Source organism: Manacus vitellinus, unplaced genomic scaffold (assembly GCF_001715985.3).
Source record: "Manacus vitellinus isolate BGI_N305 unplaced genomic scaffold, ASM171598v3 scaffold_2_pilon, whole genome shotgun sequence".
Taxonomy (NCBI): Eukaryota; Metazoa; Chordata; class Aves; order Passeriformes; family Pipridae; genus Manacus; species Manacus vitellinus.
The window spans coordinates 9,370,025-9,385,658 of NW_021940208.1; the positions used below are offsets into that span (position 1 = coordinate 9,370,025).

Consider the following 15,634-nt stretch of genomic DNA (forward strand, 5'->3'; position numbering starts at 1 on the left):
TGTTTTCTAGACAAACTGTAACTTTTTACCCCACAGAGAATTCCAGCCACATTTTAAAAAGAATTGCTGATTTCAGATTTGTGTCCAGTTGCAGAGCTTGTTTGGTTTTAAGCTGCTAAGAATTCCCATGTTTTTTGCAAAGTATCATTTAATGGAAGTTTCCACTTCTATTAAATAGAGGCTAGAGAAGTCAACATGTTAAGTTCTGCTGGGCATTTGAAATGGAATCTACAGCTCCATTAAGCCACTTGTCATTGAGAAAAGGGAGAGCAGGAAACTGTGATGGAATGGAAATCCAGGAAGTCAACAAACTGTGAGCCATGCAAAACTCGTACTCTAAGTGCAACTTCTTACAGCATACTGGAGAGAAAATAATATTATGGTGATGTCAGGGACATTCTACAGTCAGTCTTTGGATAAAAATACAGTTTTAGAGTTAAACACCAAATTTTGCATTATGAATTCTTTAATATAAAATAACTCGTTCAGGCTCAAAGTGTTTCTATTTTTTTTCTTCATTCTCCCAGTAAATTATTGACTCATTAACTCATTATTGACTTTTCCACCATCTGTGGAAACAAGCTCGGTGGATATTTTCCAAAAGCTTAGTTATCAGATATTTCAGTGTTGTATCTTTCAAGAAGGATTTTTTCCCATTTCTCTTGGAGAAAACCTGTCTGGGCTTCCTCTACAACTCTTATGCAAACAAGGAAACTTTTATGCAAACAAGGAAACTCTATTTCCTGTCTCTTCAATATTCCCCTGGACACTGATTCTTGAGATTGAGCTGTGATGAAGTTAGATTGAAATCTTAGTTGGAATTAATCTTAGTCAGAATTCATATGTTTTTAAAAAAGAGGAATAATATCCTGCAGCACCTGAAAACTGATGAAACATTTTATATACAAAAATCTTATATTAAAATTATGCAAATGTAAACTGTTCTGATTAAGAAACATCAGAGTTTAATTGTGACAACCTTAATAGTTCTGTCCTGGTGTTGTTTCAGTTTTCTTTTGTTTCTGTTTTTGGGTTATTTTAAGGATACTTGAACTAAAGTTTAGCAAGTGACAGTTAAGCAAGCAGGCATGTTTGCGTGTGGGGTGTTTCTTGTTTTCCTGGAGGCTGACTTGGATAGAAAGCACAACTGCTGTAACTGGAGTAACTGGGCATTCTGTAGGGCCCGCATTATATGGATCAAAATAATGTTGTACTGCTTTTCTTTTTCATTTTATTTTTAATGATATTGGGATTTTCTTCTCTCCTTTTAATATAAAACTATTTTTTAAAATTATACTTCCTTGGAAGAAAGAAGTGGCAGAAGTCTCCTTTTAGAGATGGGGAAGTGTGGGGAACTGCATTGTTTGCAGCTCTGGTTATCATCTTCTGGTCTGATGGAATGGCATCTGCAATAATGTGCATCAAGTAGGGACCAACAAGGCCTAATCACCATTTTGGTATGTGTGGCCTTAGGCAGTCTTGCTTTCATCATCTCCATCTATTAAATAGGTGGATATGACATAGAAATATACTTCTTTTCCTAGATTTGGCTTGCCTGAGGACTGAGATAATTCTGTGTTCATAACTAGACTTGGATGGTATGCAGTGAGCAATAGTGGGAGAAGGAGAGAGCAATACTGCACTCTGAGTTAAAAAACAAGCATGAATAGAAGTCTGCATGGTGATTACCCTTGTGCTAAGAACTAAGTTAGGAAAAGTTTTGAAGGAGGAGGATGAAGATAATAAATGTGTGCAAGGAGTAAAGTTGTATAATCAGTCTTCATTCAAGCTATTTGGGCTTAGTAGCCCAAATCAACTTTTTGTCAGCTATTTATTTAATAATGCAGTTATTTTTACTGTTAAAAGTTACGCTTACTTTACCTCATAGCACAAATCACTAAACAAGTCCTTGCTGGGAGAATTACAGCCTTATAATATAACTAAAGGCATAATGGTCTACCTCCTCCGGTTTTGGAGCAGTTGAAGATGATACAGCTTTCATCTGCCCATCATTGCTCATACACTGGAGAACATCACCCGTAGTTCAGCCAGCAAGATAAAAAATTTTCATGATCCTTAATTTTGTAGTGTGAACTCAGCTCCTTCTCCTTTGTTTTTGTCTGTTGGTAAAATACATGACCCTTGATACATGGCTAAAGAGGGCTTACCCCTGGTGGCCTATCAGCTCATCCATGAGAGTGGTAACCTCCTACTAGCAGATGGTGGTGATCAGCTACCGGTGTCTTGAGACATTCAAGCTATTGCAAAATATATGTGTCCAAATCTTCCTACAGAGAGCATAAACGAGTGCGTTGAGTCAGACATGAAGCTTATCTGGTTTTGCATCCTGTCTTTAGATATGAATGAGTGCTTTGCTGTGAGTTGTGTTTTTCTCTCATGCACAGCACTGACTGCCTAGGGTAGAGAATAACAGCAGGAAGAACCTAGTGATGCTTCCTCTGCCTCCAGTGGTTTGGGGCTTGAAGATTTCCTGAGCAAGGGGTTAGTTATATCTTTAATAGCTCTCAGTAGATTTTTCTTCTGTGAACTTGTCTAGTCCTTTTTCAAACCCACATAAATTTTTATATCCACAGCATCCGGTGGTAGGGAGATTCATTATTTAACTACATATTTTAAGAAAAAGCATCTTCTTTCTTTGTTTTGAGCTTGCTTCTTGCCATCTTTTCTGTACTACTTGTGATTTTATAGAGCTCTTGTGGCTCCCCAGTTACCTTTTCAGGCTGATTACTGCATGTGCATTTCTTTAAACAAGGTATTCTTACCATTTTCTTACATTTACCTTTGTCTCACTTCCCTGCATCTTTGGTATCAAGGATGGTATCAAGGAATAAGACAAAATCTGTACATAGTTTTTAAATTCAGGTTTCTCATGGCTTGATGGAATTGCATTAATGATATTTCTGTTTCTTTATCCTCAATTTCATACAATTACTAGTATTTATTTTGTTTCCTGATGCTGCCTAAAAATGTACAGTAATAAAACAACCTAGTTATTATTTGTCTGGCTTAATGAAAAGGTCTCATTTGTGAGTGATAATAGTTAGTTCAGAACTCATCACACATACCATAATATAAACACTACTAGTACTAATGGATGGTAAGATTATTAATTAAAGGATGTCACTCTGCCAGGAAGATAACAAGAGGATGCTGTCAAATGTTCCAAAATCTTTTTGTGACAGGAAAGTAGAACAAAATTCCAGAGAATTAAAAGTTGAAAAAAACATTAGACGAAATATATTGAAGCCTCATTGGTCGTTCTTAAAAGTTATTTGACTTAAGAAAAACTAGACAGACTTCAGCAAAAGGTCATTCAGGTTCCTTAGTGTTGTTTGAGAAGTTACTTAAGTAAAAAAGTCCAACAAAATGAGTCTGATTCTTTTTTTTTTTTTAATACAAAGAGTCTATTCTTTGAAATAGTTTTTTACATAGAGAGAAACGTCATATGAGTACTGTTTTTTACAGGAGTTATTTCTTTCTCTCTCTGGTTGAATGCAATATATCTGGAAAGTAAGGTGCAAAAACTATTACATAACTAACTGTTCAGGAAATAGTCACATGCGAATTGGACTTAACTCCAAACTCTTTGGGAATGCTTCATTCCTGAGCTGTACCAACAGGAGATCACCTGCTGAAGTAGTTGTGCATTTCATTAGTTAATGAAACATATTTCATTTGGCTGGTACTTTTCTCCCGTTGTTAGAATGTAGGTATTTTGGTTACAGATTTTTGCATTTAAGATACTGCAAGTGGTTTAATTTAAACCCTTAAAAATGTATCTTTAGGGCTTTTAAGTGCTTTCATGGCTCTCATCTCTGCATTTTCTGAATTCCTTTCATATTTTAAAGGTAGAAGAGGGTTTAAGTAGCATGTTAAGCTTGTTTGCTCTATGAGACTGATGTGTTTGCTATCCATTCTCTCTAAGTAGTGAGAAGTGGCTGTGTAGTGAACTGGCTCTGTGGTAAACCAAATGCAAGTCAGTCCTTTAGGCCAAATTTGGTCAAGATAAGTAGTGACATTTAATGTCACTGAACAAAATCCTTCTTGTTTAGGGCTCTCAGTTCCGTTCTCCATGTCTGGAAGTGCATATCTGGTTCTCTAAACAAATGTTACTTACATCTGTTCGTGTGTGTGTGTTAGAACTCTCACCGCCCACACTCCAACCCTGTTATGTGCAGTACTGAAGTTCGTGTGACTGTGATATTAGTTGTCTGATCAAAGGAATCTAATCAAGTGTTGTATTCCTGAGCTCTAAGAGCCTGAAAGAATTTCATAGAGAGAGTGTTTCATTTCCTTTAAAGCAGAATGGTAGTATTTTTTTCCCTTTTAAATGGGCTAAATATACACATTTTAATTTTTTTCCCTCTCCTCCTCCTTCTGGTCTTACAACACATTTTACTTTGTTGCCCAAGTGCAGAAAACTCTGCCAGGAAGAAGGGTGAGCAATGCTTCTGTTTCCCATGACCCTCAACTCTAATGTTGTTCCAAGAGCTCACTACTTACAAATGCCTTGATAACTGCTTTCATTCCTTTCATCCCTCCCCCGCCATCCAGCACAGGCCAATGTGACTGATCCTTTTCTGAGCAGCTCTTTTCACAGAATGGGGGAATCTACTTACAGTAAAAATCATGGCACATAAAGGCATTTGAAGATATATTGCAGAAATTTTTACAGCTGAAGATCTGCATGATAATTGCTGCACTGATTTATTCTTGGTTTTCCTAGAAGCAGCTTCTTAAAGCTCCCTGTTCATACCAGAAATAACCCTATTTTTTATTTTTTCCCCTATTTTGGGAGGGATGGTAGTTGGAAAATTGCATCTCATTCTAGATGTACTCCACACTGACCTAGCAGAACTGATCTTGTCCAAATTGTCAGAACTGTGTCTCCTTATGTATGTGTTGCAGCATAGACTTTAATTATATTGTGAAATTTTAATATCGTATATTGCTTTGTGTTTCTATAAATAGGCACATGCATTTTTTAAATTTCTCTGGGTACATTTTAGGATTAAGAACAGAGAAAAGTGTCTTTTAAAGTACTACTAAAAAATCATCTGATGTACCAATACGTTACGTTGCATTAGAAATCTGGGAATTCCCATGTTTTTTCTGGCAACTCCCTAGTTACCAGACAGGAAATCACTCTCTGCTTTTTCAACCTCTGGCAACATCTGCTCTTGGTTTCTCTGTCCTCTTTTTTGTGGTGCTTCTCTGCCTGCTCACTGTCACTGGGATGTGCCAGGAGGAGTGAGAAATGAGGCAGCAAGCCTGATAAACCATCTTTCATTGAAAGAGTCTGGGGGGGGGAAGATTGGGCTGTGGATCCAGCTCCCTGGAAAAGGCTGACGCTGTTCTGGGAAACAAACATCCATGGGGTGGGGGAAGAATGTGGAAGATCATGAAAGAGCATTTAAAATCCCCAGAAGGAGCAAGAGAAAGTATGTTGAGGGTCAAAGCAAGTTTGCAGTGAAGAAAGTTTAGGAACCTAGGCTTGATAATGGAGTGGTAGAAAAATATGCAGAAGTTAAAAGTAAAATGATATAGAAGAAGATATGAATAGCTAACAAAAAAAAAAAAAGGAAAGTGTAGGAGGAAAAGTTAACATTCTAGCTTTTTCCGATACTTTAGGATTTCTGTATAATCTTACACTAAGGTTGTTGCTTCAAGCTGTTGGTAATTCAAATGACTATTGGAACAAACCTGTAATTAATTGTATGTAAAAAAGGGAGAGAATCTGGCATGGGCACGGTGTTTGATGTTGGCCAAACAATTCTACACTACTGTGTGTTGTTGAATTGGATACCTTGGTGTGCTATTTACATTAGCAATACAGACATCTGAAAGAGATTGTACACTTACATCTGAGATTTTAGAGCAGTCTTGAGTTACATCATCTTGAGATTGCACAAGGCTCTTGCCAGTATTACTGTTAATATGCTTTTGTAGTGTGAGAATTAGTGTGTGATGACTGCGTGACCAAAAGTTTCATCATGTGGCTCAACTATAAGATCTTGCATGCCACCATGACCCAGACTCCTCTGGTGTACATGGTAAGTTGGGGAGCAGCAAATTGCATCCCTCTGGAGAGTGTATGAAAATATATTGAAAGGCAGTAGGCTTGTGGAAAGGGTGGCATATAACCCTCAACTGAAGCAAGCAACTTGAATGTCAGATACATCCTTAAACAAGAAAATGGAAAAGGAGTGGTTATTTACTGTATGTTATACCAGATACAGTTTTAGCTTCCTCTTGAGTGTGTTTCATATGTCTTACTGAGCGGTGAAAAATTTAGGCTAAAGAGTTGAGATAGTCCTGATAGAGAACTCTGGAATAGTTTTATCAGCAAACAGGGAAAATACTGAAAGAGTGCAGATGAGTTAGTGCTGATATTCAGTTATTTGAGAATGAGAAAAAAACGGGGAAATATGCTTGTTTTCAAATATTTATTTTTCTCCAAGAGAGAAAAAATGCTGGAATATTCCAGTTTTAGAAATATTGGAATCCTTACATTGGATCTTGGCCAAAAAACTTACAGGATGAAAATAAGCATATCTGCAAAACTGTCATTGTATAGAAACCTTTTGGTTGAATGTAATTTATAAAAATATAATATACTAGAAATAGTACTAAGTTATACACTACAACCAGTCTTTACAATTTCAGAAGTAAAATGAAACCAAATGCTTTCTAAAAATTTTAACAGTATTTGTGGAAAAATATTGTAAAAAATTGCAACGGTAGCAAAGCAAAATTTTCTGTTCTGTTTTTAACCATATGGTTAGTCACTTGTAAAGTGTAATTCTGTGAATATGGTTTGATGATTGGAAGGCTTAGGCTGTGGTAATTCCCTGCATAGTCAATTTGTCTTCCAATCAAGTGCAGCAGTATTGTTAAACAGTGTTATCAACTAAAATAATGAATTTTGTAGCAATGAGATAATCAGAAATAAAATACAAGAATGTGGGAGTATTGAAACAAAATAAAGTTACATCAATCAATATGGTAAAGAACTATGAAGTATATATATGCCTTAACTTTAGAGAAGCATATTGACATATCAATGTCATTCTCATTGATGGTTATACATTTTTAGCTGCATTTTCATTCTTTCATGTATTTATAATTATGCGAAGTCAAAACAAGTTAGTTCTTTTATACGCTTTACAGCTTTTGCATACTAAACTAAAATTCACTTCTTTCTGTTTTCCTGATTATATGAATAAGGTTATCTACAGATGAGTTGAGTTAAGGAGAGGAATATTGAAGAGAGGGATGGAATATTGCCAACATTGTCTTTTGTATGTATATTATTTGGTGCAACAGTTATGTTTCAGGGAAGTTTTAGTATGTTTTTATCAAGTAAGCATGCAAATGTGGCATAAAAATCCCCTTTTCATTAAATGTCAGTGTTCTGTTCCTGGAATGTCTTCAAGACTGTGTTGGATTTAGTTCTTAACCATAGAGAAATACTAAGAATATCCAAAGTACTGCACAAGTTTCTAACATGAGGAACTTGTGACTTAAAAATATTGGTAAGAATAGCTATGAAGTTTATAGAACATACAGACTTTTCAATAGCTCTTGCATCATAGTGTTAAGAAAGTGGGGATTTTGCTGCATTTGATCAAGGGGATTTCTCAGTGCTTACTAGAATGGGAAAGTAAATTGTGCATTTTTCTCATGGAAATATTCATGGCTAAGAGAACGACACTGAAGAATTTCACACTGCTATAGTGCCTTATGTAACCCCACAGGAATGCAGCAATGCATGGGCTACATGTTGACATATTCTCCTGATGTCTTTTCCCTGGAGATTGTGCGAAGAAATTAGCTTCCCTGAAATTAAGAGCAAAACATAGAGCCTAGGGTGGAAAAGTAATGTGAGATTGTAGGGATAGGTAGTTGTTTATTTTAGTTGCTGATTTTTGTTCCATGAATAGCAAGTTGGCAAAGAATATATACACTGATGAAGCTGGCAAATAAAGGGAATAAAGAGTTCATTGAGAGCAACAATGAAAGACTGTGTCAATACAGAGCAATGGCCCTAAAGCTTCAAAATGTTTGGCACTGGGCACTGGATTCTGTATTCCCCTGTGGTCTTTTCTTGTGGCTTCTTTAGAAGGTATTACAGCAAGTGGCCAGCATTCGCTCCGTCAGCCCTTGCACATAGTCTCTACTCTGTGCCAGCCTGCCCTGCATTTTACCAAATTAAATTATTCTGCAATTCTTTTGATAAAATGTGATTACTCATAACAGGGGAGTTCTTTCTTTTTGTTTTTGGTGGGTTTTTGGTGTCCTTTATTTTCTTACGACAATCAGAAAAGTTAACTTAATCCACAAATTAACTCAACCGAGAAGTAAAGGTAACAAGTGCATGTAAATGATTTCGTCAAGTAGACTTCTAACAATACAAGAAACATGGAAAATATTCCATGCAAAAGAAGCACTCTAGTATCGAAAGTCATGAAACCAAAATGTCAGAAGCTGTATCAACTGATTATACAGATCTTTTGTTGGTGTTTAAAAGGCATGTTAACGTGCATTTTAAATTGCTCTCTAACTATAGGTGATCTGGATATGTGTTATGGTGGTGGTGTTTTATTAAGTTGGGATTACCTGTTCTGGCAGCCAACCCCAGAATTCTTTTCATGTACAGTGGAAGGAATTAATTTCATTACTGACATGTGCCAACATTCCCATGCTCAAGGTTGTTACTGGACTAATTTGTAAGACCTTTTCAGGTCCTCTTATTTGTGCTGACCTGCTACCATATATGTTATGAAATAGAAAGATTATCTGTATATGACAATTACCTAAATCCATTGATCTTCATTTAATTTTTGTTTTAAATTAGTAGTGAGTGATGAACAGCAGAAAGACAAAAACTGTGAAGAAAATGCATTTTGGTGCTGTTTTCTGAATTAAGAAATATGAAGCTGGGATTTTAATGAGAAAGCCCTTAAGCCAGGAAGAAATTTGAAGTATAGTAGTGATGTATGCTATCTTGTATGATCACTGCTTTTAACTGCTTAATCATTCATACTGCCTAAATGTAATTGTACTGCCAGCTGCTGTGTTTACTGTCTATGATGTGGAAAAAAGATGTCCCACTGTGACATGTTCTACTTACAGTTGAATTGACTGTAGCAAACACAGAAGCTGTTGAAGTTCAGTGCTTCTCAGTGGGGTGTTCTTGTTTCTCCAGCTTTTTTCTGGCTGTTGATATAGCTCGCATCCTTGAAGCTTGTTCTCTCATAAAATAACAAAGCCAAGGAAGTTCCCTGTTCATCTTCACTATAAAGAAGCATGTCATGAACTATTTAAGGAGTCATGTATCGCACGAGTATTTTTCTGAATAAATAGTGTTTTACAGATTTGTATTTATAATACTGAAAGCCCTTTTTTCATTTATATGAATTTTTAAATGCTTCCTTCTGTCATTAGTGTGGTAAGAATGCTGCAAATCATGCTCATAGCTGCTGTGTCACAGTAATAATGTCTCTGATACAAAACTGCTTTTTTCAAGTGTTTAGATAACTTAACCAGAGAAATTTTTATGGCATGAGAGTTGCTTATGAAATAAATCAAGAAAATAAATTTATTTGTAAACAATTAAAAAAACCCCACAATGATAACTCATTTTCAGGTACTGAGGCATAGAAGTCAGTGAACTAAATAAATTATTTTCTGCATAGCAGCATGCTGTTTTATCAAGTACTCTGAAATATCATTCAATTTCTGCTGTGTTTTATTCATGTATTATGGTACCTTAATGCTCAGTTTTGTTGAGTAGCTTGGGTTTTAATAAACTTAAATATCAATGCATTACCAAATGCAATAGCTCATCAAGCATGGCACCACAATGTGTCTAATCATATCTAGTAGTGGAATCATACTCCTCAAAGGTTTGTAACACCAAAGATGACCATACGTGGTCTTCTTTCCAAGTCTTCAACTGCCCTGAAATTCAGCTGACTGAAGAATTGTCTGTAATATCCTGTCAGCTCAACCATCGCCTCTTTGTTTCTGCTGTCTTTGAAGCCATGTGATAATAACTAGCTTTATGTCAGATCGACAGATATGTTGCTGTTACTATATTAACCAGAGCATCTGTTGTTTGAAGTCCCATTTACTGCATTCCAGCTGGCGCTCAGAAGTTCACTTAGGCATGTTTAATTTTCTCGCTAGGTTTCAACTGCTGTTTTTCTTTATTAACCCAGGGAATGATACCAAGCTTTTCCACGATGATTGACATCAGTCGGGAAGAATGTTAGTTATTGGAACTGCATTTGCTAATGAAGTCATCTTTGTAAGCAAACAAGTGGAAAGACTTTGATGTATTTGCTGGGGACAGTTTCTTTCAGGCTGCTGCTAGGGAGGGGATATGGGTCCTTAGCAAGTGCATAAAATTTCTTCTTTTGTAGATTGATTGATCCCTATCCAAAGCTTGGGCTTTCTTCTGTTCTTCCAGACACTAGACTGGCAAAACCACACACATGACATCCTCCCCAGCCCAATAAAAAATTGATTGCACTTACCAACTTGTAGAAATCTTGTCAAATGTCCTTATCTGTAGGACTTAATTCTTGTTGTGATATGCTGTGCCAAAACATACACTCGTTTTTTCATCTTTCAGGTAACAGCATCCATCGTTTCATCACACTGTTGAAATGCGTTGTTCACTCCTCCTCCTCCTCAAGGCTCTATATAAGAAATTATTTTATTATGTTTTTAATGAATCTAGGACAAGAAAGTTGAACAGTTCTAGTAATACAAAGGGTCTGGATCATAGTTTTATCACCCTATATCCATCTGTAAGGTCCTATCTGATGCTTAAAATAAGATAATATGTTACAGTTCAAATTACATGCTAATTTTTGGCAATTTCAAACAAAGGAAATCGTAAAAAATCCTGACTTCTAGAGTAATTCAGAGGGTTTTTTCCATTTTTTTTTTATTGAATAAATATGTTAAGCAGATTGATCAAAAGTATAAAACTTTAGGAAGAAGTACAATACAATAGTGCATTTCCTGATTCCTTGGTGGCTTTCCTGAATGGATGATGACTTTGATTTGATTCTTTCATTAGCTCTATGATACTGATGGTTGGTATTATATGTATCCATATTTAATACTGGTGTTATATTACTTTGTTGTTGTTAAGCTGCAATTACCCTTTTATGGTTTCCCACCACACTGTAGTATGCTTCTTTAGTACTTTCTCTGTCAGAGTTGTCTTGCTGCAGCCCTTAATAAAACAGGCAACTCTGTCTCAGTTATCTCCTTCCACTGACCGTAAGTAGTGTGTAGATGGCTACTCTTGAGTATATGCCTCTCTGCAAAACTGAACTGAATCCTCCTTTGGAATGGGGAAAAACAGTGAACAAAAGATAGAAGTGACTACTCTCAGAAAACACATGCTAACAGAATTGCTGGTTAGCAGTTCACCCCTCTGGCAAATAAGGGATATCAGAGTGCATTTTCGTTCCTTTGCTAGTACTCAGAGATATTACATTATTTGAGTGCCTGCAGAAGAGCAGGATCAACAATGTTTATGGTATCTTTGAGACTTTTGAGCAGCCGTCCTTCCCTGTATGATAGAGTTGTACTGCTAGTCAATAACGCTTGTGACGTTTTTATAGTAACTTAGAAGATCGGTTGTCTCTGCTTGAAAGAAAATTTCTGTCATAGGCTAATTGAAATATCCTAGTTCACATGGATTCAATGGAAAGAGGGACATGACTTCACAATGGTCATGCTGAGTAAGAGTAACACTTGTAGTGTCACATAACTTGCAGATGCTAAAAAGGTGATTTATTTGGAGTGATGATTTACCTTTCTAAGTCTGGAGGCAGCAGCAGCATGTATTCACAGGGCTCTTGGTGACATTAAGACTTTAGGATATACAGTGATAAGTGACATCTTGTGGAGCTGGGTGAAGTCTCTGCTCCATTTCCCTGATTTTTTCCATCATTTGTCTCTTCTTGATTGGAGACAGAGTTGCTCTTAAATCTGTTTTAATTCAGTTTTGAATCTTCGTATCTCTTAAAGGAGATCTGCTTATTGCACAACTGGTCCTTCCTGTGACTAGGTGACTTTTGTAATCATTTAAAGTGATAATGTTCGTAAGAAAGAAAGTGATAAATATAACCAATTGCACCTCTTGGTCCAGTGTTGGTGGTTCAACTGCAATGTTGAACTTTGAGGTCTTGCACAGTAATTCTTATTCTAGTCTCTAGGAATGAAATTTTCTGTATAATAATATTTTTTAGGCTCTCAGGTTAAATTAACTTATGTGTAAATTAGTGTCACAGGAAACATCTGATCTTGGAACTTCATTTTATTCTTTGCTACATTGAACAGTTTTAATCTTACTGTGATATTTTATAATCCTTTCAAGTTATTAGGATAGGTCTCAAATAGAGGGAGACATCTCCAAATCGTATAATTCTGAATGATTTTATCAAGTTACCTAATGAGCTCTGTAATTATTTATTACATTCTTCATACCCACGATTTCTGAGGTAGGTTAAATATACCTCCTTCAGGTTCAAAATATATGAGCACTGTCTGATTTGCTGGCACACTGAAAGGAAGATTGACATCATGAATCACTAAACCGGAATATAAAATGGAGACTCCACCTTGGATATTTTAATAATTTGTTTTCCTTTCCCTTGACATTTGTTCCACTGAACCCTGCACATGTGGAAGAGTGATAGGGGAGAGTCCATGCCTCCCTCATTTCCTTTCACGTTCACAGAGATGCTGTTTATCGTGGGCAGTCCATGAGATTGTCCAGAGGAAATAAATCTGCATTCCTATTAGTGATAGTTAATTTTTACATTTCAGTGCACTTGCAATACAGAATCTTTTTAACTGAGTCACCTTAAGACCATGTAATTCCTTTGGGCATCAGTTGGTATACAGCAATTTTGTACAAGGGTTTAGGACTTGTTGTAGTAATCTGGTGAAGTAGCCAACAATAAAACTGTGTTTCTTCCCTTTAAATTTAAAACTTCCTACTGTGAACAAATTCAAGTTTAGAGCTTTCTAACAGCTATAGAACAATTATTTACTTAGTTATCAAAGATACTGTATTTGCATAAAATGCAGTGCTTCAGCTTACAAAGATTATTTCGTTTTCATCTCTACAAGAGTAGGAAACACTGTGTTTAGCATCTAATCTTTTAATACATTTAATAATATAACCTTCAGTACTACACAGTAGGAAATATTCAGTAAGGATGCAGTAAGGATGCGTTCTTTTCTGTTTTCCACGCAATTTATCAAAAAGATACAAAATTTGTTTACCAATTCTTTACACCCCAGTAATTTACCAGATAAACATATTGAATTCCTTACTAATACAATAAAAAAATGTGTTCATGTCTGTATTGTCTAAAGACTAATGATTCTCTTGTTGGACTAATATACTCTATACTAATATAACTGCATGTAAAAACACAAAAGGAACAGGGCACTGAATAAATACAGGGTTACGGCAAAATCCTGGTAGGGATTCTGTTACTTGATAGTGGTTGCCTTTAAAAAAGAAATCAGTTGTCTTACTGTGTGGATTTGTATTTGGAGGTGATTGAAAGGTTTTTCAACCCTTATTTCATTTAGGATATTGGAATGGTTCTTACTGTTGGACATTGTTCATATTTAAATGATGTTTTGTGGTTGTATGTGTGTGGTTGGTTTGCTAGGTTTTATTCCTGCCTGGAAATAAGTTACCCCTCTAATTTTGTGTCCAGCATTAAGTAAAAGAATATTTATGACTTTACAATAACAGAGGGTTAAAGAAATCACAGAATCACAAAATAACTGAACTTGGAAGGGACTTATGGAGGTCATCTGGTCCAACCCCCCTGCTCAAGCAGGGCTAGTTGGCCAGGACCATGTCCAGATGGCTTTTGAACATCCCCAAGAATGGAGACAGATATGTAATGCTTTTGAAACAGAATTTACAAACTGGCTTTTGTTCATAACTTATCCTTACCATAAATTTTACTTATATTTAGCAGATATCAAAATCTTAATTGTCAAGTTTCCTAGCATCAAAATAGATACCACAGGTACAACCTCTAGGATGTAGAAAGTTTTTACTGGTTTTCTGGGTTCACCTGGACTGGTGGTGTTTTTAGTCTTGACCAAGTTCTTTCATTATCACATTCATCTCTACATTTGCTATTAGCATAGCTAAAAAAAAAAGAAAAAAGGACAGAACAGATTTATGTGGTTACATTGATATTCTTTATTTAGGTTTGTTGCGTACAATTATAATGAAATTTTATGCTATAAAGTTTGGATTACTTTGTGTAATTCAGCAAAAATAGTGCTCATAATCCATGGACAGCCTAGTTGGTTGTCAAGCACTTGTGGTTTATTTTTTACTCTTCAATTTCATTTTACAAAGCTTTTACACTAAACATTGTACAGTGTTGTGTGTCAGAATAATTAGAATGTAATTATTCTGATAATGTTAATGAAAAAACTGTCATAAGCTTTATTTTAATCTGCAAATTAATCTTGCAGTATTTTAAACAGTGGTCTACTTACATATGCAATTTATCACTACATATTGATTTCTTATACCAATTTCTTATTTTTCAAGAAGTGCTATTATTCTTCAGTTGCCAACATAATACCTGTTTAAATACTTGAAATCTGGCATCAGCATGTTTCACAGGTGTCTGGGATATCTCAGGTACTTTGATTTTGAAGTGGTGATGGTTACTGTTCAAAAAAGATACTAGATTGAAACTTGGTAAACAGAAAAAGTACTTAGTGAAGAAATGCATGAAACCTTGCTCAGTGAAATTGTAGTGGAGTAATTCTGATTTTCTGTTTTTCTTTTTTTTCTTGAATTCTAGATTTATCCATAGCAGTGCAAAAATTTTCACAGTCTTTACAAGATTTTCAGTTTGAGTGTATTGGAGATGCTGAAACGGATGATGAAATTAATATTGGTAAGTAGACTCTGTGCTCTGCTTGCAGTAACATTTTTATACTGCTTTTTTATATATCTAGTATGTTATCAGAAATATAGTGGGGCAGTTCACAGTTGCTTTTTAATGGTGCATGACACAAAAATAGAAAAATTTCAGTAAGTAGAAATCATGCAATTCTTTAAAAATACATGTCAAAAACGAGGAGTTTATGACATAGCTTAGTTCATTGTAGCGGAAAATATTCAGCAGTATTTTGTCAGCTGAGTCAACTGTGAATCCTCTAAATTCTGGTGCTATTTTTATGTTTCAGGCAGTTTTCAATGGCTTACTAAAAGGTACACAAAATTCCTATGATGTAACATAAGTCTGCAAAAAAAAACCACCTAAGTGCCTAGTAAGACACAGGAAGTATTTAAGGGTCCAAAAGAGGAATATGTTCTTTACAACTTGTGCATTCCTAAGTATATAGTTGTCTGAACTTTTGCCAGTAAAATTTACTAGCTGCTTAATGTTCTACCTCTGTGCACACCCAAAAATTCTGCACTTGCAGAACTGAAGAACATAACTTATTTTCATCATAAGCCTCTTTAATGTCATCAAAATCTTCTTCCTTCAACAGACTAATCCTAGAAACATTTCCAGGATTCAGAAAT

The 15,634-nt window shown here is 35.6% G+C and overlaps 1 protein-coding gene across 1 annotated transcript in view; it reads left to right on the forward strand.

Moving 5' to 3' along the window:
• Positions 1-15,634, forward strand: part of ARHGAP42 (Rho GTPase activating protein 42) — a 145,603-nt gene that overhangs the window by 19,814 nt on the left and 110,155 nt on the right. Inside the window, exon 2 of the mRNA XM_018071345.2 lies at positions 14,904-14,999. Within this exon, the coding sequence (XP_017926834.1) occupies positions 14,904-14,999 (96 nt within the window). The remainder of the gene's footprint in view (positions 1-14,903; positions 15,000-15,634) is intronic.